Here is a 23,359-nt window from a genome sequence, read left to right on the forward strand (position 1 = left end):
CCCAATTTTACAACTTTTTTTTGCTACAGTTGTTAAGCAGATCACTGCAGTTGTTAAGTGAATTGTGTGGTCATTAAGTGAATTAGGCTTTCTCTATTGACTTTGAGTGTCAGAAGCCAAATGGGAATGTTGCCAATGGTGATCACATGAGCATTTGCTGCAAACATTGAAATATATTTTGTTTGCCAAGCTCCCTAATTTTGATTACATGATTGTAGGGATATTGCAATAGTTATAAGTGTTGGACTGGACTGGTCATAAATCACTTATTTCAGTGCCATTGTAACTTTAAACGGTTGCTAAATGAATGGTTGTAAGTCAAGGAGTAGCATAACTAGAATAACTAGCATTCATAACTAGCATTCTTCTTCCATCAAGCAATTGGGGTAAGTTTCATTGCTGGATTGCAAAAGTGATTAAAGCATCAGGCTACAAACCAGGAGATCATATGTTCCAGTTGTGCTTTAGAAATGAAGCCAGAAGGGCTGGTCACTATCTCTCAGTCCTAGGAAGAAGGCAAGGGCAAACCTTAAAATGTCTTGCTAAAAAAACCTGCAGGGACTTGTCCAGACAGTTACCATGAGTCAGAAATTTACTCTAAGACAGTGGTTCTCAACCTGTTGTTCATGGACTCCTGGAAGGCTGCAATTTCATCACGGGGGTCCATGAAGATTTCATGCTGTCTTGTCTGGTGCTTTAAATCTTGAGTTAAGTCTTGGTGGTCTGTGGGATTTGGCTGCAGGACTGTGCGGTGAACTCCAGTGCTGGGGTGCCCTGAAGAAGGGGCTCATCTTTATCTCTAGGTTGTTTCCAATCTTATTTGAAGGGTTGGATGATGGGAACGCAGTTTGCCACAGCTTCCGCTTCAAACTATTCTCCCTTGATTTAGAGGCAGGACTACCTTCTCCAGGTGGCCACCATCCTAAGGCATTTATCTTTCTAATTATCTGTCTGCCTCTACCTATTTCAAGGGCATCTGCAAGGTCCTGATAAAGCAGCCAGCATATTGGCCATGACTGCAGGATGCATGTCAAAAAGAGTGGGGTATTCTGATTAAATATTTTGGCTGCCATTTTGACTTTTTTTGACCCATTCCTGTGGACTATTCAAATTAATACACAATTGCCCTCTATTGCTTAAAGTGTCTGAAAACATGTGACCCACTTTGGAGCTCTGGTCATAATCGCTCCCTTCCTCTCTACAAGTAGGTGTGCAATTTCTTTCTGTGTTTCTCTAGATTCTTAAATAATTATAGCAACCAATAATCTAGACAAACTTTTAAATTCCTGCTGCCTCCAATATACACTCACATTTACCTCTTATGTGTTTGCTTGACAGGCTACATGATCATCATCCAAGAGAAAATAGGGGAGGGAAAAACAATCACAAAAGGTAGAGCTATCAGATCTGGGTTGCAAACATCTCTGTGATTGCAAAAAGCAGAAAATACATGGAGAAAACTCTGTCTTTTAGTTGCCTACTGCTGGTGATCTTGGTTTTTGGTAGATCCACATCTATCAAGAAGCAGAGAATCTCTTAAGGATACAAATCACAATAAAATAAACCCAAAGCTAAGCTGTATATGAAATAGGCAAAATCCAAGTAGCAAATACACAGTTGTTCAGTTACTATAGCAACATGGAAAACAAAATGAAAGAGGGAAAGCTCTTATGAACAATATTTTCTTTTCTTTTTTTAATGACAAATGAAACATGGTCTTTTGAAATCTGGGAGATGAATGTGTAGTGATGCTCAATCTCAAGCCACATCTTAACATGCTCACCTGATATTCTGTATCATAACTAGGCAGAAGAATGCGGCCTTCTCTCCACTCCTCCCCTTGGTCTTCCCTGATGATCCACAGTGGTTTGTTTTCATGTGTTGCCTCCCGCCACACCTGCAGCATAGTCCCACTCCCTCCAGAGAGCTGGTACCAAAACATCAGGCACACGGCACTCCTGGGCAAGAAGACAGTGGGGCTGATCAGCCGAGCATGTTGTCCTTCTCTTCTTGCGCTGCTTTGCAGCCTCAAATAACTCTTGCCATCTGCTGAAAAAGATTAATCCTAATTAGAATTTGCAATAGATATGGCAATCTATGGTTATTAGCTCTAGCTAATGAGAAATTCAACCATGAATAGCAAGGAAGTACATGGTTCATAATTTCAGTATGATGTAGAAAAAGAGGTCACTCATTTCCTGTCCTGCTTCACACTGCTATAACATGCGGAGAAAACTTAACACTTAAATGTCAGATGAAGGAAGTGTGCATTTTAAATAAAGCAATGGTTATTCTCCAAAAATTACTGTGTTTGGAAGAAGAAGCTGCTTCCACAGGAACCTGCTTACTCATTAAGATGGGTGAGATCCTGTGGTGTAGAGTTTAAAGCTACAGCTTTGTAAGCCAAACCCCACAGGTTCAAATCCTGGTAAGATAGCTGCAGAGAGCAAAAGAGTTTGAAGTAGACTAATAGTAATCTCCTATTTTTAAGCGCTGTGCATAAGTGCACCAGCGTGCCTTCCGTCCCCTGTCCTTACTGTTTCTTTAGTTTTACTAGTTGCATGTATATGAATATTATTTCTAATGCTTTCCCCCCCCCAAATTTTTGTCTTTTACTAGTAACATGTATATAAATATTATTATATCTTCACATACCTGACAAAACAAATAAATCAAATAAATAAATAAATAAAGATATCCTAGAAAAACTTATTTTTGCATCCTACTCTATTTAACTATTTATTTCTTAGTGATATCATCAGATTTAGGATTCTCTTCATCTGTGACCTTTCTTTCGGCTCTTACCCTTTGGTAGATGTTTAAGACCATCTCATTTCAAAGTCATTTTGGGGGGGGGGGGATGGAAGAATGGTGATAATTTTGGAAGAGTTACAACTTGTTCTCCACTCCTCCAACCCCCATGTTTCAGTCTATATTAAACTGCCCAGTATCATTTCATCTTGATAGTACAAAAATAATTGCAACAAAAAATGTTTTGGGGTTTGTCCCTAAACATTTTAGTTTTTTTCTTCTTTATCATTTATGTACCTTTGCATTTTATTTCTTTAAACTCTAACCCTAACATATTTTGATACTGAACATATTTCAGTATTTTCTCAATACCAAATTGAAAGTTTATTGCTAAAATGTGGTCTGTTAACTAATTAAACCATTACACAAAAAAGAGGTAACAGTCAATAATTTATCCAAAACTACCAATGCATATGCTGGATTGATGCCATGCAGAGCATCTTTACTGACTTTTTTCTTGGGAAGGCTGCTATGAAGCCTTCTTGCTTTATTCATCGCAATCCTGCAAGGTTATTTACACTTTTGCTGAATCACAAGCATATTTTCATGGGATTTACACATTGGGAAAACTTCATCTGGTAAATATTTGCTTCTCATATTAAAAAATATATGCCATTAATTTTCTACAGAGAGAAGTTTAAACATGTGTGTAGGCCTATGACAGTTAATATATTTGTAGAATGACAGCGCCGGACTTACCCGGCAGGCAGGCTTTGCTGGAGGGACCGGGAGACACGGTCCCTCATGGCGGCCGCCATCTTGGATCCCGGGCGAAGTCTCGCGATGCGAGACTTCGCTCGGGAGATCGGGGCCTGATTGGTCAGGCCCCTGATTGGTCCGGGCGGGGCCTGCTTGCCCTATATAAGGGCGAGCAGGCCCGGGGCTCTTCCTTTTCGCCCGGACCAAGCTACAAAGCAGACATTCGGTTGTCTGCTCCGGCGGCCATTTTGAGTGGCGACCTCGTGCGAGGCGCCATTTTATGGCCTGCGGTCTTGCGAAGAGCCTCATCTTGCGTATAGCGGAGCCAGCATCGGCTGGACTCCGCTCCGGTTTGGAGCCTCATTGCCCTTTGGGGGGTGGTGGGGGTGCTGCCTTCTGGGCACAAAAAAGATACTCTCCTTCCCCTTTTTGGTTCGAGGCCTGGGATAAAGGCCTAGGGTCGGGCCTTGTGCCCAGGGGGAGGTGGGATTAGCCTCCTGTAGGGGTTTTTCCTGCGGAGGCCTGCGGCTCCAGGCAGGCTTTTGCCAACGCAGGCCAGGGTTAATTGTTGGGTTTTCTCTACTTTCCCCTTTGGTAAAAAATAGATTTAATTGTCTGTAATGGCCCCTAAGAAGCGGCCAGCTAAGGCTCTCCCGGCCCAACCTGTGGTGCGGCCTAGGAGGGCTGCCAGGCCGTCTGCCCGGGCTCGGGCGGCGGCTGAGGGGCCCCCGGGGGGGATCCCGGTGGGAGGGGTGGTTGGGTTTGCACCCACAGTCCCTCAACCCGCGGTGTCCCCTTCTCTCTCCTGGGCCAGGGTACTGGAGCGGCTCGACGAGTTGGAGAGGTGGCGGTCGGGGGCAGGCCCGGAGGGGCTTTCCTCGGCTGCCACCGCAGCATGGGGCGCAGACCCCGAAGAGGAGTCGGCCCCAGCAGGGCAAGTGGCCCAAGACGCACAGATGGCGGGCACCGGACAGGCGGGCAGCATCGGTCAGACGGGCCACGCTGGACAGATGGCCCAGACGGGGCAATGGCCATCCTTCCCGGGCCCATCCAGGATGGGCCCACCGTGGATGTCTTCTACCCCTTACGGGGCAGGTGAGGTTGCACCACATACAGGCACATCCCCGCTCCTGCCCATACAGGGTCCCGGGTTCATCCCGCCAGCTATGGGGGGTGGCAACAGTTTCACGGGGGCTGCTGCAGGCACCTGCGGTCAGGTTTGGTCCCCGCCGGCTCCGCCAGCGGGGGCGCTGGGGGTGCCTGTCCCGCCTGGGGCGGGGGTGGGGGGTTGGATTCCTCCTCCACCGGCCATTATGCCACCGGTCCCCATTCATGTACCCGCCAGGGCTTGGGGTGCTGGGCTCGGGGGCCACCACGGTGTGGGACCCGTTCGCCAGCATCAAGCCTGGGGCCATCCCTTGTGGGTTGCCCGCCACTCCTTTAGGGTACCATCTGCACCCCTCAGTTAAGGAGGCAATCTGGCGGGGGGAATACGTTGATTTGTTCTCCCTCCTGAATAGGGAGGTCCCTAAACAAGATAAGGAGATTGTCCCTGGGGAGAAAGTGAAAAAGACAAAGGTCACGAAATGCTTCAGCTCGTGGCTGTATGCATTTCTGACCTTTGCGTCGGTGGTCATTCAGAGACAGCCGGAGAGGGCCGCTGCCTTGTTGAAGTACATCGACCTGATAGCGAGGGCCCATTTCGAGTATGGGGGGACCATATGGAGGCACTATGACAAGGGCTTCCGTATGCGCATTGCCCATGAACCCTACTTGCCTTGGAATATGGTGGTTCCGGACCTGTGGTTCCAGGCCACTCATATGTCAGGGAAGGAGGGCTGTGATAGGACCGATAGCGGTCATTTTATGGAGGAGGAGCCTGCGACGCCCGCGCCGGCAAAGGCAGTGGCGGGTGCCGTTAGTAAGGGTGCCTCTTTAATTTGTCACGAGTTCGCTGCAAAGGGGGCGTGTTTTCGCCCCTTTTGCAGGTTTCGTCACGCCTGCGGAAGTTGTGGGGGAAACCATTCCGCAGCCGTGTGCCCCCGCCCCAAGAAGGGGATTGAAAAGAAAGGCTCGGGTCCCCCAAAGCCTCCCCCGCCTGCTGGGGGAAAAGGGGCCCAGCCCAATTAAGTTGGGGGTTCTCGAGGGTTGGTTGGGAGACTACCACCCTCGCTCGAGAGCGGCCGCTCTCTTGCTAGGCTTCGCAGAGGGATTCAGGATCCCTTATCAGGGTGTTAGGAGGGCCTTCATGTCTGACAACCTTAGGTCGGTTGTTGGTCATGAGGACGTTGTTAGGGAGAAGATTGGGAAGGAGGTTGCCGAAGGCAGGGTCCTGGGGCCCTTTGCGGAGCCGCCCTTCCCGAATCTTCGTGTGTCTCCCTTAGGTGTGGTCCCCAAAAAGGCGAGTGGTGAATTTAGGTTGATTCACCATTTGTCTTTTCCAAAAGGGGAGTCAGTGAATGATTTCATTCCTGACGAGCTGTGTTCAGTCCGGTATGCGTCCTTTGATGCAGCCGTGACTATGGTTAGGAAGTGTGGGGTGGGAGCCCTTATGGGTAAATGCGACATTAAGTCGGCATTCCGGCTCCTCCCCATACACCCAGACGACTTTGAGCTGTTGGGCTTTCATTTCGAGGGGGGCTATTACGTGGACAGAGCTTTGCCCATGGGGTGCTCTGTCTCGTGCTCTCTTTTTGAGAGTTTTAGCACCTTTTTGGAGTGGGCGCTCAGGAGGCAAAGGGGCCTGGGTACGGTCGTTCACTACCTTGATGATTTCCTTTTGGCGGGGCCTGCGCATTCGGAGCAATGTTTTGCTTTGATGCGGGACTTCGAAGCCCTTTGTGCTCAATTAGGGGTGCCTTTAGCCTCTGAGAAGACCGAAGGCCCCGCCACCAGGATTACCTTTCTGGGTATTGAATTGGACTCAGAGGAGCAATCTTCCAGATTGCCCCTAGAGAAGTTGGTAAAGATTAAGCGGAAGCTTGATGAGGTTCTGGGCTGCCGGAAGGTGACCCTACGGCAGCTTCAGGAACTGGCAGGCATCCTTAATTTTGCCTGTCGGGTAGTTGTTCCTGGAAGGGCTTTTTCCAGGAGGTTGTATGATGCGATGCAGGGGCTCCGTTTGCCCCATCATCGTACCCGCATTCGCGCTGGGGTCAGGGCTGACCTCGGCGTGTGGCGGGACTTTTTGGATAGATTTAACGGGTTGTCTTTCTGGAGGCACGAGCTTCTGTTGGAAGCTGAGTTGCAGCTCTGCTCTGACGCCGCGGGGACTTGTGGTTTCGGGGTAGTGTTAGGTGACCAGTGGTGCTGGTCGGCATGGCCTCCGGAATGGAGTGCCTCTTCGTTGGTTAAGGACCTTACGTTCCTGGAGCTCTTCCCCTTAATAGTGGCCTTAGAGCTTTGGGGGGAGCAGTTTAGGGACAAGACGGTGCACTTTTGGTGTGACAACCTAGCGGTTGTCCATGTGGTAAATGCCCTGTCCTCAAAGAGCGACAGGGTCATGCGGCTTGTCCGCCATTTTGTGCACCGGTCCTTGTCTCTAAACGCATTGTTTTTGGCTAAGCATGTCCCCGGGTTGGATAACGGGGTCGCTGATGCCTTGTCCCGTGGTCAGTTGTCCAAGTTTCGGACCCTGGCCCCGTGGGCCCGAGAGTTGCCAGAGGAGTTTCCCGGCCACCTCTGGAGTCTGGGAGGGATCCAGAGTGGTGGAGAGGCTAGGCATCCCGGGCAATCCCCTTGTCTGTGGCGCCCGGCACCTTGGGGCACACCAGCGTGCGGGCAAGGAGTTTGGGGATTTCAGGCAGGGCTGGGGTTACCAGCTTAGCTGGCCCGGCCCTGTATAGCGCCTGGCCGGGTTCTGCGTCCAGCTTGGGCGGCGTGGCCTGTCAGTTAGGATGATCCGGTCCTGGTTAGCCGGCCTCGCCTTTCTGTACAAGGCGGGGAGGTTTGCAGTTTTTTCGGGTGACTTTGCACCCGGTAGGTGCTGGAAGGCCGTACGAGGGAGCGAGCGGGGGCCCCTGGTGACACTCGTCAGGCTCGACGGTGGAGCAGCTGCGCTTTAATCAACGTGGTTTTTGGCAGTCTGTGTTCCTCATTGTAAGAGGCCCGTCTTTTTGGGGCATTGACTGGTGTCATGCTTGGGGCCCTTGGGGCCAGCGAGGCCTGGCCTCATCTCAGGCTGGCAATTCGCTCCGTGCCTTCCAGCACGCTGATCTGGCCGTTAGACAAGGGGGGGGTCCCTTGTGGTAAGGCGGTCTGGGTCAGATCAGTTACGCAGAGGGGTTACCATCTACCTTAGTGCGGCCGCCGACCAATCGGTGTGTACGGTGGCCGCCCTACAGCTTTGGTTTTCTGCGGGGATCAGGTCTGGGATACCCGTCTAGGCATTGGGACGGTACCCCTTCTGACCCGTTTATACTTTTGTGCGTTAGTACCCAGGGCAATGGCCCAGGTGGGCACGGATCCCGCCGGTTATGGAACGCGTTCGTTCCGTATCGGCGCCGCCACTAGCACGGCACTTTCTGGTTTCCCGGCCCACTGGATTCGGGTGATCGGCCGCTGGCGGTCAGCGGCATATTTGGGTTATGTTAGGCCCGCTGAGGATCCTAGGCAGGGCTTAGGCTAGGTGACCTCTCTGCGTGTGTTTCCTCTTGCGGGTCCCCAGGCTGACGTGACACCGACGGCGCTGCTGTGTGGCCACAGCATGATTTGCTGGGCCGGCCGCCTGGCGGCCAGGAGCGCTGTCGGGACCCAGCCGTCCCTGGGGCGGTGGGTCAGGGTTGCCTGGTTGGGCCGGAGGGGTATGCGGTGGGAGGGTCTCCTACCGGTGTGGCTGGGCGGTCAGCTTTTGGTGGCTGCGCCCGGCAATATGGGGGGCGGCTCCTGGAGTCGTTCCCAAGTGGGGTTGGGTGGGCAGTGTCCTGTGGCCGCACCCAGGTGGCTGGTATTGCACTTAGGTGGCAATGACCTGTGCATACTGGGAGGCCTGGCGCTGATCATCCAGGCACGCGAAGACCTGCGAAGGCTTCGTGAGGTCTGGCTCACCACGCAAGTGGTGTGGTCAGAACTATTACCTAGGCTTGTTTGGAGGGACGCCTCTCCCCTTAGGGCCATTCACCGGGCTAGGCGACGGGTGAATAGGGCTATGGGTAAAACAGTTAGAGGGTTGGGTGGAGTAGTAATACCTCATCCCCTTATATCAATAGACCAGCCATGGCTCTACCGTGATGATGGCGTTCACCTGTCTGACCAGGGGAACGCCATCTTCTTACAGGACCTGCAGCGGTCTCTGCGTGAGCTGGCGCAGATAGAGGGGGGAGTCGGGGGGCCAAGATAGAGATCTGACCCCCGCTCCTGTGGCAGGTTAGGGGCGGAAAATTGGGTGGTTTAGCAACCGCGCGTTCTCCCTTGGGCATCTTTGGGGATGATTGACAGGTTCTCTGCAAGCTCATGGAGGGAGTTTCTGCCTGAGCAGCTGGGGGGAACCTGTCTTTGGGTCCTGCACCTTTAATTCCCCGATTCGGGTTAGCCGGTGGGACCCCCCTCATGCACAGCATGGCAGAAAAGGTCACAGGTGACGGCCTGGCCCTCACCTGGACCTTGCATCGAGATACGCCCATGTGTTGCCCAGGAATGTTTACTGGCATAACGTCATTTCCGCCCCGGAAGTATTTGTTTGACCCTGCAGGTCCAGTTCCGGGTCATAGTTGTTTATGCTAATTTATGCAAAGTATTTGAATAAATTATGCAAATTTATGTTAATAAAAATGACCCAATTTTAAATCCAGCTCTGGTGTCCGTGTCGTTACTCCGTCTCTCCAGCAATGACAGCGCCGGACTTACCCGGCAGGCAGGCTTTGCTGGAGGGACCGGGAGACACGGTCCCTCATGGCGGCCGCCATCTTGGATCCCGGGCGAAGTCTCGCGATGCGAGACTTCGCTCGGGAGATCGGGGCCTGATTGGTCAGGCCCCTGATTGGTCCGGGCGGGGCCTGCTTGCCCTATATAAGGGCGAGCAGGCCCGGGGCTCTTCCTTTTCGCCCGGACCAAGCTACAAAGCAGACACCCGCCCGCCCTCCACTATTTTGCAGTGTGCTTAGGGGTCGCCCTTAGGGGGCCGAATGGGAATTTTTTGCAGTTCTGCCTCTTAGCTGAGCTGTTTTTTCGCCCATTCCACACTGGGGTGATGGCTGTGCGGTTAGGGGGTGCTTGCATTAATTAGGTTAATTGGCTTACCTTTGGTCATTTGGGTAGGCAGGTTAGGGGCGGAAAATTGGGTGGTTTAGCAACCGCGCGTTCTCCCTTGGGCATCTTTGGGGATGATTGACAGGTTCTCTGCAAGCTCATGGAGGGAGTTTCTGCCTGAGCAGCTGGGGGGAACCTGTCTTTGGGTCCTGCACCTTTAATTCCCCGATTCGGGTTAGCCGGTGGGACCCCCCTCATGCACAGCATGGCAGAAAAGGTCACAGGTGACGGCCTGGCCCTCACCTGGACCTTGCATCGAGATACGCCCATGTGTTGCCCAGGAATGTTTACTGGCATAACGTCATTTCCGCCCCGGAAGTATTTGTTTGACCCTGCAGGTCCAGTTCCGGGTCATAGTTGTTTATGCTAATTTATGCAAAGTATTTGAATAAATTATGCAAATTTATGTTAATAAAAATGACCCAATTTTAAATCCAGCTCTGGTGTCCGTGTCGTTACTCCGTCTCTCCAGCAATATTGATAATAGAGTATACACTAAAGACTGAATCCCACGCATATTTTGCACTATTTAGAACATATTTATACGAGAGAAAATATCTGAAAAACAACAGCCCTGTGCCTGAAGAATGAACCAAAGAAAATAATACGGAGCTGTGCAGCCCTTCAGATATAAAACCGAAAAAGTATCTCAGAGCATGTGGTGACATGGATGTGACTCTTCTTTGTCCAAGTCCTTCAGACAAATTTGTTGCAGATCCATACTAAACTATACACAAATTGTTAGGAAGACTAATCTTAACAAGAGAGGCATCCACCAACTGGATAGAAAGACAGGACATTGTCCTGGTTGAGACAGAGAAGTAAGGTGGCTATCTATTTCACCAACAGCCATAAACACAAACATCTCCTGATCAAGACACTTGAAAAACTTAACACAAATGATTAACATAATTAGAGCAAGTGAAAGTGCTATAATTTGCAAGGAAAATTGACTCTCTAATCATGACATTATTAGTGTGCGTCCATGGGCATGCACATATTCATATTTCTTTCTTTTATTTGCTACTCTGTTTTTAAGGTAGGCACTTGTGAGCACTTTCTTGTCATTCACTATGCTGACATTACAATCAGGGGAGAGAGATCCCTCTGCCCCCACTTAATAAGCAATAAATACTTTACAATCTGGACTAGCAGAAAATTTAACTGACGGTTCTGCTCCTGCTTCCTCCTCCCCCTTCTTATATTTACAAAGATTAATCCTCAACTTCAAACAGAAAGATGAAGCTGCTATTGGGGATCTAAGCAAAATGATTCAAACATGGTAACAGATGCCAAGAGCAAAGGTGACTAATTTGAGTTGAAAGAAAAAATCAGTCTCTTGGGGCCCTACTCAACTTTTACCTACCTAAGCAGAGCAGAAACATGCCCTAGCAACATTTTTTCTTCCAAACCCACTGACATTGCTTTCATCTTGTCCTCAGTCCTTGACTGTTACAAGTTTAAGATGCCCTTAGCTATATCACTATTAAAAAATAAAAATAAAAATAAAAAAGTGTTTCCTCCTTATTCTGTTCCCAAGGTTAGAATCAAAACACACAAAATCCATTGGGCTTTGCTTGCTACACATTATTTTGAAAGTAAGTAAGGAAATACAGTGACCTGAAACAGAGGTAACAGAAGCAGGATAAGAATCAGCAATGCGTCTACAAATTTGTTACTCGTATCATTTTCGGTCAACTCAAGAATGGATGGACTACACCAACTCAGTAGTGGGGAAAAGACCCTCCAGTAGCATTGTAGAAGTTAGGAATGTGTGTGTTATCTGTGATTTGTTTTCTTCAAACATTCTACCACCTCTTCAATAGGCCAAAATTTGAGTAATGGAGAGTAAATGAGCCGATGTGGCACAGCGGGTAGAGTGCAGTACTGCATGCCACTAAAGCTGACTGTTAGATCTGCAGGTCAGCAGTTCAAATCTCATCACCGGCTAAAGGTTGACTCAGCCTTCCATCCTTCTGAAGTGGGTAAAATGAGGACCCGGATTGTGGGGGCAATATGCTGGCTCTGTTAAAAGATGCTATTGCTAACATGTTGTAAGCCGCCCTGAGTCTAAGGAGAAGGGCAGCATAAAAAAATTGAATGAATGAATGAATAAACAAACAAACATAAATAATAAATTGCTTATTTATATGTTTGATTGCCCTGAGGCAAATACTCAACCTTCCTACCCAACCCCATGTTAATGAAAGTGGACTACCTTTGGGATTTTAGTTTTTAAATAATGGCTAAGAGTGGGGAGAAAAAAAGAAATCTGGGTTGGTTTGCTGATGTTTTAGAGTGAGAGTAAGCTTTCACATTATCCGGTACAAACAGCCTGATAATAATGCAAACCTTAAAATAAAATTAATGGAAGAGAATATAACTTCTAGATGTTCCCCCTGTACAGGCAGGAGAAAGAGAATATTGTTTTCACTATAAATAGAATTCACATTTGATACACTGCACTCACTGGAACTATTTCATAATGGCTTTATAGCTTTGCTACAATAAACCTACTTATCTAAGCTTTTGTGTTTTTGGGCAGGCAGTCTTGAACTTTTTACCTTGCTATTGAAGGAAGTCTGACAGTTACTGTATTGTGTAGGAATGCTGTATCCTATGTCATGCTAATGTTGATCTCAGGATATAGTTAACACACCAAAAAGCTATTCCTGTGGACTTTGTTGCTACTTTATAGGAAGAGTACTGATTTATGTGTTTTATTTATTTATGTATATAGCCACTCACCACACAATTCAGTACAATATACATTATTAATAAACTGTAATAAATTTAATTAAAACACATATCAAAAGAAGGCATAACATGTAGTCCAAATAAGAAAATACTATAGAACATGTAAAGTGCTGAGAAAAAACAATCCAATGGTCATTCCATGTACAAGCCCAATGCTGAAGAAAAAAACCAGGCCTTAATGCCTTTCAAACCCCCCCCCTCCCCCCCAAAAAAACCCCCAGATAGGTTGGATTTCAGAGAGTAGGCTGTTACAAAGGCAGGAACATCAACAGAGAAGGCCTGTCTCTTAACTCCTGCCAGAGGACAAACCTTTCAGAACTTGCTGGATGGACAGAAGTAATCAAACCTGGCCCTGCATTGCTTTACAGATATAATAAAAAATAAAAATAAATAAAAGAGCCGAGGTAGTGCAGTGGGTAGAGTGCAGTACTGCAGGACACTAAAGCTGACTGCTAGATCTGCAGGTCAGCAGTTCAAATCTCATCACGGGCTCAAGGTTGACTCAGCCTTCTATCCTTCCGAGGTGGGTAAAATGAGGACCCACATTGTGGGGGCAATATACTGGCTCTGTTATTTCTCTGCTATTGCTAACATGTTGTAAACCGCCCTGAGTCTAAGGAGAAATGTGGCATTAAAAAAAATCAGATAGATAGATAGATAGATAGATAGATTGATGATAGATAGATAGATCTGCTAGTATATTTAATTAAATGTTGGCATTATTAGCAGAGTAGTAGTAGCAGATGTTCCTTTTGCTTTGCTGTGGTAATGTTGCTGAATGCTACTCATGCAATGCCAGCTCCCATTATGCAGCTTACAAAATGTATATTTTTGAAAACATTTTAACAAATCTCCTGTCATGGCAGCAGTTAGATTAGTACAGGGGTGGGCAAAATTGGCTCTTCTTTGACTTGTGTACTTCAACTCCCAGAATTCCTGAGCCAATCATGCTAGCTCAGGAATTCTGGGAATTGAAGTCCACATGTCATAGAAGAGTCAGCTTTGCCTGCCCCTGAATTAGTATACCAGGGAGGTATTAACTACTAACTAATTTAAAAAATTAAAAACTGATGAGATGATTGCCTTATATCAGGGGTATCAAACTCAATTGAGGTCTGCATCAGGGTTGTTTTTTACCTCGGGAGGCTGAGTGGGCGTGGCTGAAGTGGGCATGTGAGCAGCATTCCTGGGCTCTGTTTTCATTGGTAGAGAGCTGCAGAAGGCCATTGCAGCCCTCATGAGCTCCGTTTTTGCTGGCAGAGGCATGCAGGCCAGTCCTTCACTGTTTCTAGGATGGCCCTGTGGGCCAGATCTAAGCACCATGTGGCCTGGATGCAGCCGCAGGCCTTGAGTTTGATGTCCTGTCCTATTCTGCTTGATGCAGCATTTTTGAGCAAGAGCAGAATTCTCTATTGGCTACTCAAAATATTCTTTGCAATGTCTTTTAATCAACTCTCTTTCGCCAGTCCTTCTGCAATTATTATTATTTATTATTGGCTGGTCAATAGTAATCAGCACAATCCAGTAGTGGGATTCCCCCCCTCTCCTCCTGGGCGGTGGCATTTCGCTGTGTTCGAGAGAACACCAAATGCCGAACCTGAACTTTAAAAAAAGTTCAGGTTCGGCATGCCAAACATTGCAAACCTGAACTTTGCAAGTTTGGTTCGCCCAGCACTAGTCATTGGGCAAATCAAGCCTAAATAATCCATAACAATCTAGATATTAAGGAAGGAAGTTTCAACTTTGTTATTGTCCATTTATAAGCTTATTTTTTTATGTTCCAGGAGCATTTAAATTTAAACTGCTACGGTGATGTGTATTGTACACTGAAACAATACAAAGATATTTAAAACTAGACCAGAAAGGAGTGAAAATTCCTCAATTTTTCTGGGTACCTATCTGTATTATCCAAACACTAAAAAGATGCTTCCAATGTTCATTGAACTTTATACATGGTATAAAGAAACAAGACAATACAAATATGTGTGTCCTGGATTTCTTTTCAAGAGGGTAAAAGTCATTGCAGTATACACAACCAGCCATATCCTGGATTTTAGCTATTTCCACTAACAAGGTTAATGGGCATGCATAAGTGCACCAGCGTGCTTTCCGTCCTCTGTCCTAATGTCTCTTTTATGTTTCTTTTAGCTCCATGTATATGAACTCTATTATTCCCAATGATTATTTCTTCCATATTATTCCTAATCCCTTATCTTCTATTCTCTTATTGATGTATTTTACTATGATTATATCCTCTGAAAACTACATTATGTATTGAAAAAATAAAAAAATAAAAACAACAGCATTCTTACTAAATTAGTACTGAACCTTGGGAAGCTATTCTTCCATGAATTCAACTGCTCCTTATCTTAAATTACCTTATACATGTTATAGTGACCAAATTCAAAATGGTGACAGCTATTTTTAATGTAATGTTATCTTTTTAAATACCTGAAAATTATTGTGTTAGTCTTTCTGTTTTTATTTTCTTTGTAAGACAATATTTAACTTCTTCAAACTATTCTTTACAGGAATATTCTATGTTTTAAATGCTACTGTCTCTCTACAGTTATCTCAATTATTCATTTACTTTGCTTGTCTATGGTAAATTTGGAACAAGCCTAGTAGCGAAGACTTTATATCTTCCTGCAATTATAGCCTATTGTGCAGAAATGTATAGTGAAGATGCTGAAGGGTCTAAAATTTCTAAGTAGTCTTCATCCATTCAGCAAATTATATTTTCAGCAAAACTCACCTGGATAGTACCACAAAAATTATGTAGAAAAACATTTATTCATCTAAATGTTCCACATTCTGCTAAATGATCTATCAAATGTACAGTGCTTAAGCTGGACTCATTTCAAGATGAAAGTGATGCCACATAACTATACCTACTTGAATTAGCCTGATACCTCACAATGGCTTTTCTATCACCCTGCTTTCCATAATTCTCTGCCTTCAAAAGTGAGTGACAGCCACTGTGATGAGATCTCAGTTTCTAAGAAGCAGATTTTTCAAAAGCAAAATTGCTCCTGGGCCCTTATCTTCTGTTGAAATTAATAGATGTCAAGTTCTCAAGTGTCACGGTGGCATCAAAATCCCCACATTCACACAACCCATGTAATAATGCAGACCTCTTCATTAAAAACATACAGTATAATCACAGAGTCTCTGGATTTAAAGGAAGTATATCAAGAGCACCAAGTCAAATTTGTCCAGACAACCTGCTATTTTTCTGACTTTCCTGCCAATATGGCCAATGGAAGAAAAACATTTTAAAGTATACAGCACAACAATGACTTGAAAGCATCACTGGAGGTGGAAATCAGCAGCCAGGGTTAGACTCATTTGACCTTGTGAACCTCTGGATATCTGTCCAACCATACTGACCTGTATCAGCCAGCCTGTTTTAATAAAGCAGGCGCCCTCTCTTCCTACAGAAACACACATCAGAAGTGAGCTCTGGCTCATTAAAAATCAAGTACAGCTTTTAAGCATACTGTAAATTTAACATGCAACCAACCAACAATAAAAAATACAGTGAAATATGAAACTGATACATTTAAGTTTTTTAGGAAATACCTGTGAAAATTAGTTTGATCTTGGCATAGTGTCCCATGGTACTCAGATATTTTCTATAGTTGGTAAAAATATTTTTCCCATCGGGAGAACAAAGAGAAAGGTCTCTTCCAGTGATTTTAATACAAGGGAAGATGATAAAAAATGACCCAATTATTTAAAAACTGGGAGGGAGTCGTCCCCCCCATTCACTTTCCCAACAAAATGAACCAATTTCAAAAATAAAATTTTTATACAAAATATCCCCAAATAAAATATTCCTTATTCGCTGTAGTTTTACTTTTCTGTGCTGTCTCTAGTTCAAGAATACCATTTTGATGCTCAATGTCCAAAATTAGACACAGCTTTCAAGATTATACCTTACGTTATGTAAAGCTATAACAAACTGGCAGTTTTATTTTGATGCTTTTCTCAATAAATTCCAGCTAATTAAGTCCTATAAAGTAAGAGAGCTGAAAATGACTAGCTGCTGGGCAATCCGACTCCCCATTTTAGGGAGTGGGCAGTGATTGGAACTGACATATATAGAGCAAGTGGCAAAGATGCAAGAAAGACCTCATTCAGTCTCTCTCATCATTTTCTAGATGTTGCAATGAGGGGGAAAAAAACCCCACAGGGATTGTGTTAAAGATAAAAGATACCCATTAATACCATTACAGAATATTGCAAACATGGCTCCCTTTCCCTCAAATAAAATTCTAAAATTATTTTTTTCTTGTTACAAGCCTGGAACAAGAACTTTATGGGAAAACAGTGGTCAGGAGAATTGATGGCTCTGAAACCAAATGCTAATTGACCAGGCAAACACTGGAAAAGAAACAGAAGATAGAGTGGCTGACTAGAAATCAGAGAAAAGGTCCTGTGCCTTCTAACACCCCCCAAACATATTACTGATCATACTCACAGCTCACCTGACTTCAATTCCAAACTAATAAATGGCAAAATATTAGAAATTTTACACACTTTGGTGAAATGGGGTCAGTTTAAGAAGGTTAGTCACATCTCATGACAACTTAAGCCTGTCTCATTCATGGGCTGGAGAGGAGACAAAGACAGGACAGCATAACCAGGAAGAGAGGCCACAATAGCCACAGGCAAGTGGAGACAAGGGCCTAAGTAGATAGTAATGGGCACACCAGATGGCTTTGGATATAAACACCATTTCTTCCCCGGAAAAGCAGCATTAGTAGGAGTTTACCACAGCCAGACTGCTGTCCATTGCTTTTCCACATGGATAAATATAATGTTAGTGCCCCTTCATCAAACCTAGAAAAAGGAGAAGACTGACAAGAGGGTATACTAACATTGAAAAAATGTGTCTATTGAGAGATGTTTGTTATTTTATGTTGCTATCAAACATCCCTTTAACATACAGCAATGCAGTCCCCTCTGCATCTGAATTTCTATGTTCCCTCTCTGTAGCTGTTAGATGAGGCAAGAAGAGTTCGAAACTGGCAATATGCCTATCACAGAGAGAAAAGGAGCTCTGAAATAAGCAGCCTTAATCAGAAATGGAGAGAATACCTTATATGAAGGAAGGCAAATATGTGTCGCAGTTAATGATGTGAGGTCAAATGTTGGTCAGTCACTGGGACCAGAGATAGAAGACACTTGTGCGCCCCCTCCTCAAGAAGCCTTCCCTGGACCCAGCCGTGTTTAATAACTACCATCCAGTCTCCAACCTTCCCTTTATGGGGAAGGTTGTTGAGAAGGTGGTGGTGCTCCAACTCCAGTGGTCCTTGGAAGAAGCCAATTACCTAGGTCCTCAGCAGTCTGGATTCAGGCCCGGCTACAGCACGGAAACTGCTTTGGTCGTGTTGATGGATGATCTCTGGCGGGCCCGGGACAGGGGCTTGTCCTCTGTCCTGGTGCTTCTTGACCTCTCAGCGGCTTTCGATACCATCGACCATGGTATCCTTCTGCGCCGGCTGGAGGGGTTAGGAGTGGGAGGCACTGTTCTTCAGTGGTTCTCCTCCTACCTCTCTGGCCGGTCGCAGTCGGTGTTAGTGGGGGGTCAGAGGTCGACCTCTAGGTCTCTCCCTTGTGGGGTGCCTCAGGGGTCGGTACTCTCCCCCCTGCTACTTAATATCTACATGAAACCGCTGGGTGAGATCATCCAAGGGCATGGGGTGAGGTATCATCAATATGCCGATGATACCCAGCTATACATCTCCACCCCATGTCCAGTCAACGAAGCAGTGGAAGTGATGTGCTGGTGCCTGGAGGCTGTTGGGGCCTGGATGGGTGTCAACAAACTCAAACTCAACCCAGAAAAGATGGAGTGGCTGTGGGTCTTGCCTCCCAAGGACAATTCCATCTGTCTGTCCATTACACTGGGGGGGGACTATTGACCCCCTCAGAGAGGGTCTGCAACTTGGGCGTCCTCCTCGATCCACAGCTGACATTGGAACATCATCTTTCGTCTGTGGCGAGGGGGGCGTTTGCCCAGGTTTGCCTGGTGCACCAGTTGCGGCCCTATTTGGACAGGGAGTCACTGCTCACAGTCACTCATGCCCTCATTACCTCGAGGTTCGATTACTGCAACACTCTCTACATGGGGCTACCTTTGAAAAGTGTTCAGAAACTTCAGATCGTGCAGAATGCAGTCGCGAGAGCCATCCTAGATTAAATAATAATAATTAATAATAATAATTTATTAGATTTGTATGCCGCCCCTCTCCGAAGACTCGGGGCGGCTCACAACAAGCAATAAAACAATATTGTACAGGCACAAATCTAATATTAAGAAAAAACTAAAAAACCCTATCAATTAAAAACCAAAGAGCACATACATACCAAACATAAATTATAATAAGCTTGGGGGAAAGGTGTCTCAAATCCCCCATGCCTGGCTGTATAGATGGGTCTTAAGTAGTTTACGGAAGACGAGGAGGGTGGGAGCAGTTCTAATCTCCAGGGGGAGTTGATTCCAGAGGGCCGGGGCCGCCACAGAGAAGGCTCTTCCCCTGGGGCCTGCCAGACGACATTGTTTAGTCGACGGGACCCGGAGAAGGCCAACTCTGTGGGACCTTATCGGCCGCTGGGATTCGTGCGGTAGTAGGCGGTTCCGGAGGTATTCTGGTCCAATGCCATGTAGGGCTTTAAAGGTCATGACCAACACTTTGAATTGTGACTGGAAACTGATCGGCAGCCAATGCAAGCCACGGAGTGTTGTAGAAACGTGGGCGAATCTAGGAAGCCCCACGATAGCTCTCGCGGCTGCGTTCTGCACGATCTGAAGTTTCCGAACACTTTTCAAAGGTAGCCCCATGTAGAGAGCGTTGCAGTAATCGAACCTCGAGGTGATAAGGGCATGAGTGACTGTGAGCAATGACTCCCTGTCCAAATAGGGTCGCAACTGGTGCACCAGGCGAACCTGGGCAAACGCCCTCCTCGCCACAGCCGAAAGATGATGTTCCAATGTCAGCTGTGGGTCGAGGAGGACACCCAAGTTGCGCACCCTCTCTGAGGGGGTCAGTAGTTCCCCCCCCGGGTAATGGACGGACAGATGTAATTGTCCTTGGGAGGCAAAACCCACAGCCACTCCGTCTTGTCTGGATTGAGTTTGAGTTTGTTGACACCCATCCAGGCCCCAACAGCCTCCAGGCACCGGCACATCACTTCCACTGCTTCGCTGACTGGACATGGGGTGGAGATGTACAACTGGGTATCATCCGCATATTGATGATACCTCACCCCATGCCCTTGGATGATCTCACCCAGCGGTTTCATGTAGATATTAAATAGCAGGGGGGAGAGGACCGACCCCTGAGGTACCCCACAAGGGAGAAACCTAGAGGTCGACCTCTGACCCCCCACTAACACCGACTGCGACCGACCGGAGAGGTAGGAGGAGAACCACTGGAGAACAGTGCCTCCCACTCCCAACCCCTCCAGTCAGCGCAGAAGGATACCATGGTCGATGGTATCGAAAGCCGCTGAGAGGTCAAGAAGCACCAGGACAGAGGACAAGCCCCTGTCCCGGGCCCGCCAGAGATCATCCATCAACGCGACCAAAGCAGTTTCCGTGCTGTAGCCGGGCCTGAAACCCGACTGCTGGGGACCTAGATAATCGGCTTCTTCCAAGGACCGCTGGAGTTGGAGCACCACCACCTTCTCAACAACCTTCCCCATAAAGGGAAGGTTGGAGACTGGACGGTAGTTATTAAGCACGGCTGGGTCCAGGGAAGGCTTCTTGAGGAGGGGGCGCACAAGTGCCTCCTTATAAGGAGCCGGGAAGGACCCCCTCCCCAAGGAGGCGGTGACAATCTCCTGGACCCAGCTCCGTGTCACCTCTCGACTGGCCGAAACCAACCAAGAGGGACACGGATCCAGTAAGCAGGTTGCAGAACTCACAGCTCCAATGGCCTTGTCCACTTCATCAGGTGTCACCAAGTCAAACTCCTCCCAGACAGATGGACAAAGACGTTTAGCCCCAGTCACCTCGACTGACTTATTGTCAGCCGATACTGCTATGCAATTGGAGTCGAGTTCAGCTCGGATCCGAGCGACTTTATCAGCGAAAAACGAGTTAAATTCCTCAGCACTGCCCTGCAAGGGTTCCCCAACTCCCCCCTGATTTAGAAGGGAGCGGGTCACCCTAAACAGGGCAGCCGGGCGGGATTCCGCTGATGCAATCAAGGCGGCATGGTACGCGCATCTTGCCGCCTTGAGCGCCACTTTGTAAGTCTTAATAAAAGCTCTTACAAGTGTTCAGTCGGATTCGGACTTACTCTTCTTCCATCGCTTCTCTAGACGTCTCTTCTGGCGTTTCAACTCCCGGAGCTCCTCGTTGGACCATGGAGCTCTACGGGGTCTAGTGCCACAGAGAGGTCGCAGTGGCGCAATTCGGTCAAGAGCCTCCGCTGCAGCCTTGTTCCAGGCCTCAGCAGGAGACTCTGCCGAGCTATGGACGAGCGAATCTGGTAAAACCCCAAGCGCCTTCTGAAAGCCCTCAGGGTCCATCAGGCGTCTGGGGCGGAACCTCCTAATCGGTTCCGCCTCCCTGTGGGGGAGGATTGGAGCCAGGAAGTTGAGCCGCAGTAGAAAATGGTCTGACCATGACAAAGGCAATGCTTCTAAGCCCCTTAGTCTCAGACCACTATTCAATTGCTCCGAGAGGAATACCAAGTCGGGTGTGTGTCCACCCTCGTGAGTCGGACCCTGAACTACTTGAGTCAGGTTCATGGCTGTCATGGTGGCCATGAACTCCTGTGCTAATCCTGAGGAACCGCCGAGCGATGGCAGATTGAAGTCCCCCAGGACAATAAGTCCGGGGAACTCCACCGCCAGCCCGGCCACCTCTTCGAGCAGCACAGGCAGGGCTGTTGACACGCAGCTGGGAGGCAGGTACATGAGTAACAAGCCCACCTGAACCCCTAAGTCCAACTTCACAAGGAGTGACTCACAACCCGCGATCTCAGGAGCAACGAGTCTACGCAGATGGAGGCTCTCCCTGGCTACAATAGCCACTCCTCCCCCCCTTCCCTGGGGTCGAGGCTAGTGCCATATCTGAAACCCAGCTGGACATATTTCCGAGAGAGGCACCCCTCCCTCTGGGCCCAGCCAGGTTTCAGTAACACATGCCAGATTGGCCTCCTCATCCAGGATCAGATCCCGGATGAGGAGAGCTTTATTCACGACCGATCTGGCATTGAGTAGCAGCAGCTTGAGCCCAGGGCCCGGATTACACTCGTCACCAGGGCTCCGGTTTGAGCTCATGGAACCGGAACAAGGGATCGCTATTAAGCAGCGATCTCTTTTTCCTCCAGAATGGCTAGCCCCATGACTCCCGCCATATCTACCTCTCCCCAGCAGGACCGGGATATTCTGGCCCTTTGTCACCCCAGAGAAAGATACCCCCATCCCTCCTGTCTCTCTACCGCCAGGTAGGCTAAATTCTGCATTCATACTGACCCTATTGTTCCCGTACATACCGTCCCACTCACCCCACCCGTTCATATTATAAAAATTGCAATTACCATTTACCTCATCCATACCTCACCCATTCTGCAAGTTAGTCCCACCATTCATTCGATTCATTTCATATATACCTTCCATCTGATCCCAGATATCCATCACTAAAATTACCCCCCAATAAATTAGTTAAAAAATGTATAAAAATTAAAAATAGTTAATTAATTAAAAAAGTTAACCAATCAGTTATAAAATTAATCTGAGACAATTAGATAGATATAATCAATTAATATAGAACCAGTTCTTGAATAAATAGGTAAATTAAAATTCATCAGTCAATCAGCCAATCCAGAACAGGATGATAATAATGTCTTTAGTAAAATCCTTCATTAAGTCTGTTGTAGTTATAGAGCCATCCACCAGGGGCGCAGTTCTTCAGTGTAATGCAATAGGGAATACAGGAAATGTGAAATGGGAGCAGGGGGAGGAAGGGGGGGGGAGACGACAAAGCGACGATCTTAACATCTACCCACACCCTCAAAGTTCGACAATTCAGTTTCCACTGTTCACTCTCCCCCAGCTATATCCACTCTGTTCTTTTAGTCCAATCTCAGCCAATGGCCTCAGCTCCACACGACAGCCCCCAACTCGCCTCAGTCTCCTTCCTTTGAACTCCAACGCCGCTCCCTTTATCCCCCCTTGGCACCATCGACTCTCACTCACTGGTGCTATACAGGGGATTAGACTGCCGCTCCAGATGACATTCCCAGCTCCTCCGCTCTTCCCAAACGACCTCCGGCGCCGGCAGCCAACCACGTCCTCGGTCTCACAGAACAGGCAGGCACAGGCAGGCATGTCCCAGCCTCGATGGTGGTCTCCGCTCCGTCCATTCAACTCCTCCATCTCTTCTGTTATTCCATCGCTACGGCCCCAGTCACTCTCACTTCCTGGTGCCTCGCATTTCTTTCCTCTCCGTCTCGGCATCGGGCAGCCGGTAGGAGCAGACGCCATCTTCCGCTCCCCAGCTGATCACCTCCAGCAGTTTCTCAAGGCTATTTTGTCCCCAGCGCCACAAACACACACACCAGCATTCGGTTTTTTGGGTTCCCAGCACGAAAGGCTGACAAACCAGAAGGAATCAGACAACATTTGATCTGGATTGACTCATTTTTTTTGATGAATTTTGCCGTTGTCTCAGAGGAGCAGCGAATCCTCCATCTTCTCGCCGCTACCCCGGAACCGGAACCTAGATTCCTAGATTCGCCCACGTTTCTGCAACACTCCGCGGCCTGCACTGGCTGCCGATTGGTTTCCGGTCACAATTCAAAGTGTTGGTAATGACCTTTAAAGC

At 47.5% G+C, this 23,359-nt stretch overlaps 1 protein-coding gene across 1 annotated transcript in view; it reads right to left on the minus strand.

Moving 5' to 3' along the window:
• NRP2 (neuropilin 2) overlaps positions 1-23,359 on the minus strand; it is a gene marked incomplete at its 5' end in the record, with an annotated part of 101,374 nt that overhangs the window by 21,820 nt on the left and 56,195 nt on the right. Inside the window, 1 exon segment of the mRNA XM_070757322.1 lies at positions 1,784-2,046. Coding sequence (XP_070613423.1) covers positions 1,784-2,046 — 263 coding nt within the window.

The sequence above is a fragment of the Erythrolamprus reginae genome, chromosome 1 (assembly GCF_031021105.1).
Source record: "Erythrolamprus reginae isolate rEryReg1 chromosome 1, rEryReg1.hap1, whole genome shotgun sequence".
Lineage (NCBI taxonomy): Eukaryota > Metazoa > Chordata > Lepidosauria > Squamata > Dipsadidae > Erythrolamprus > Erythrolamprus reginae.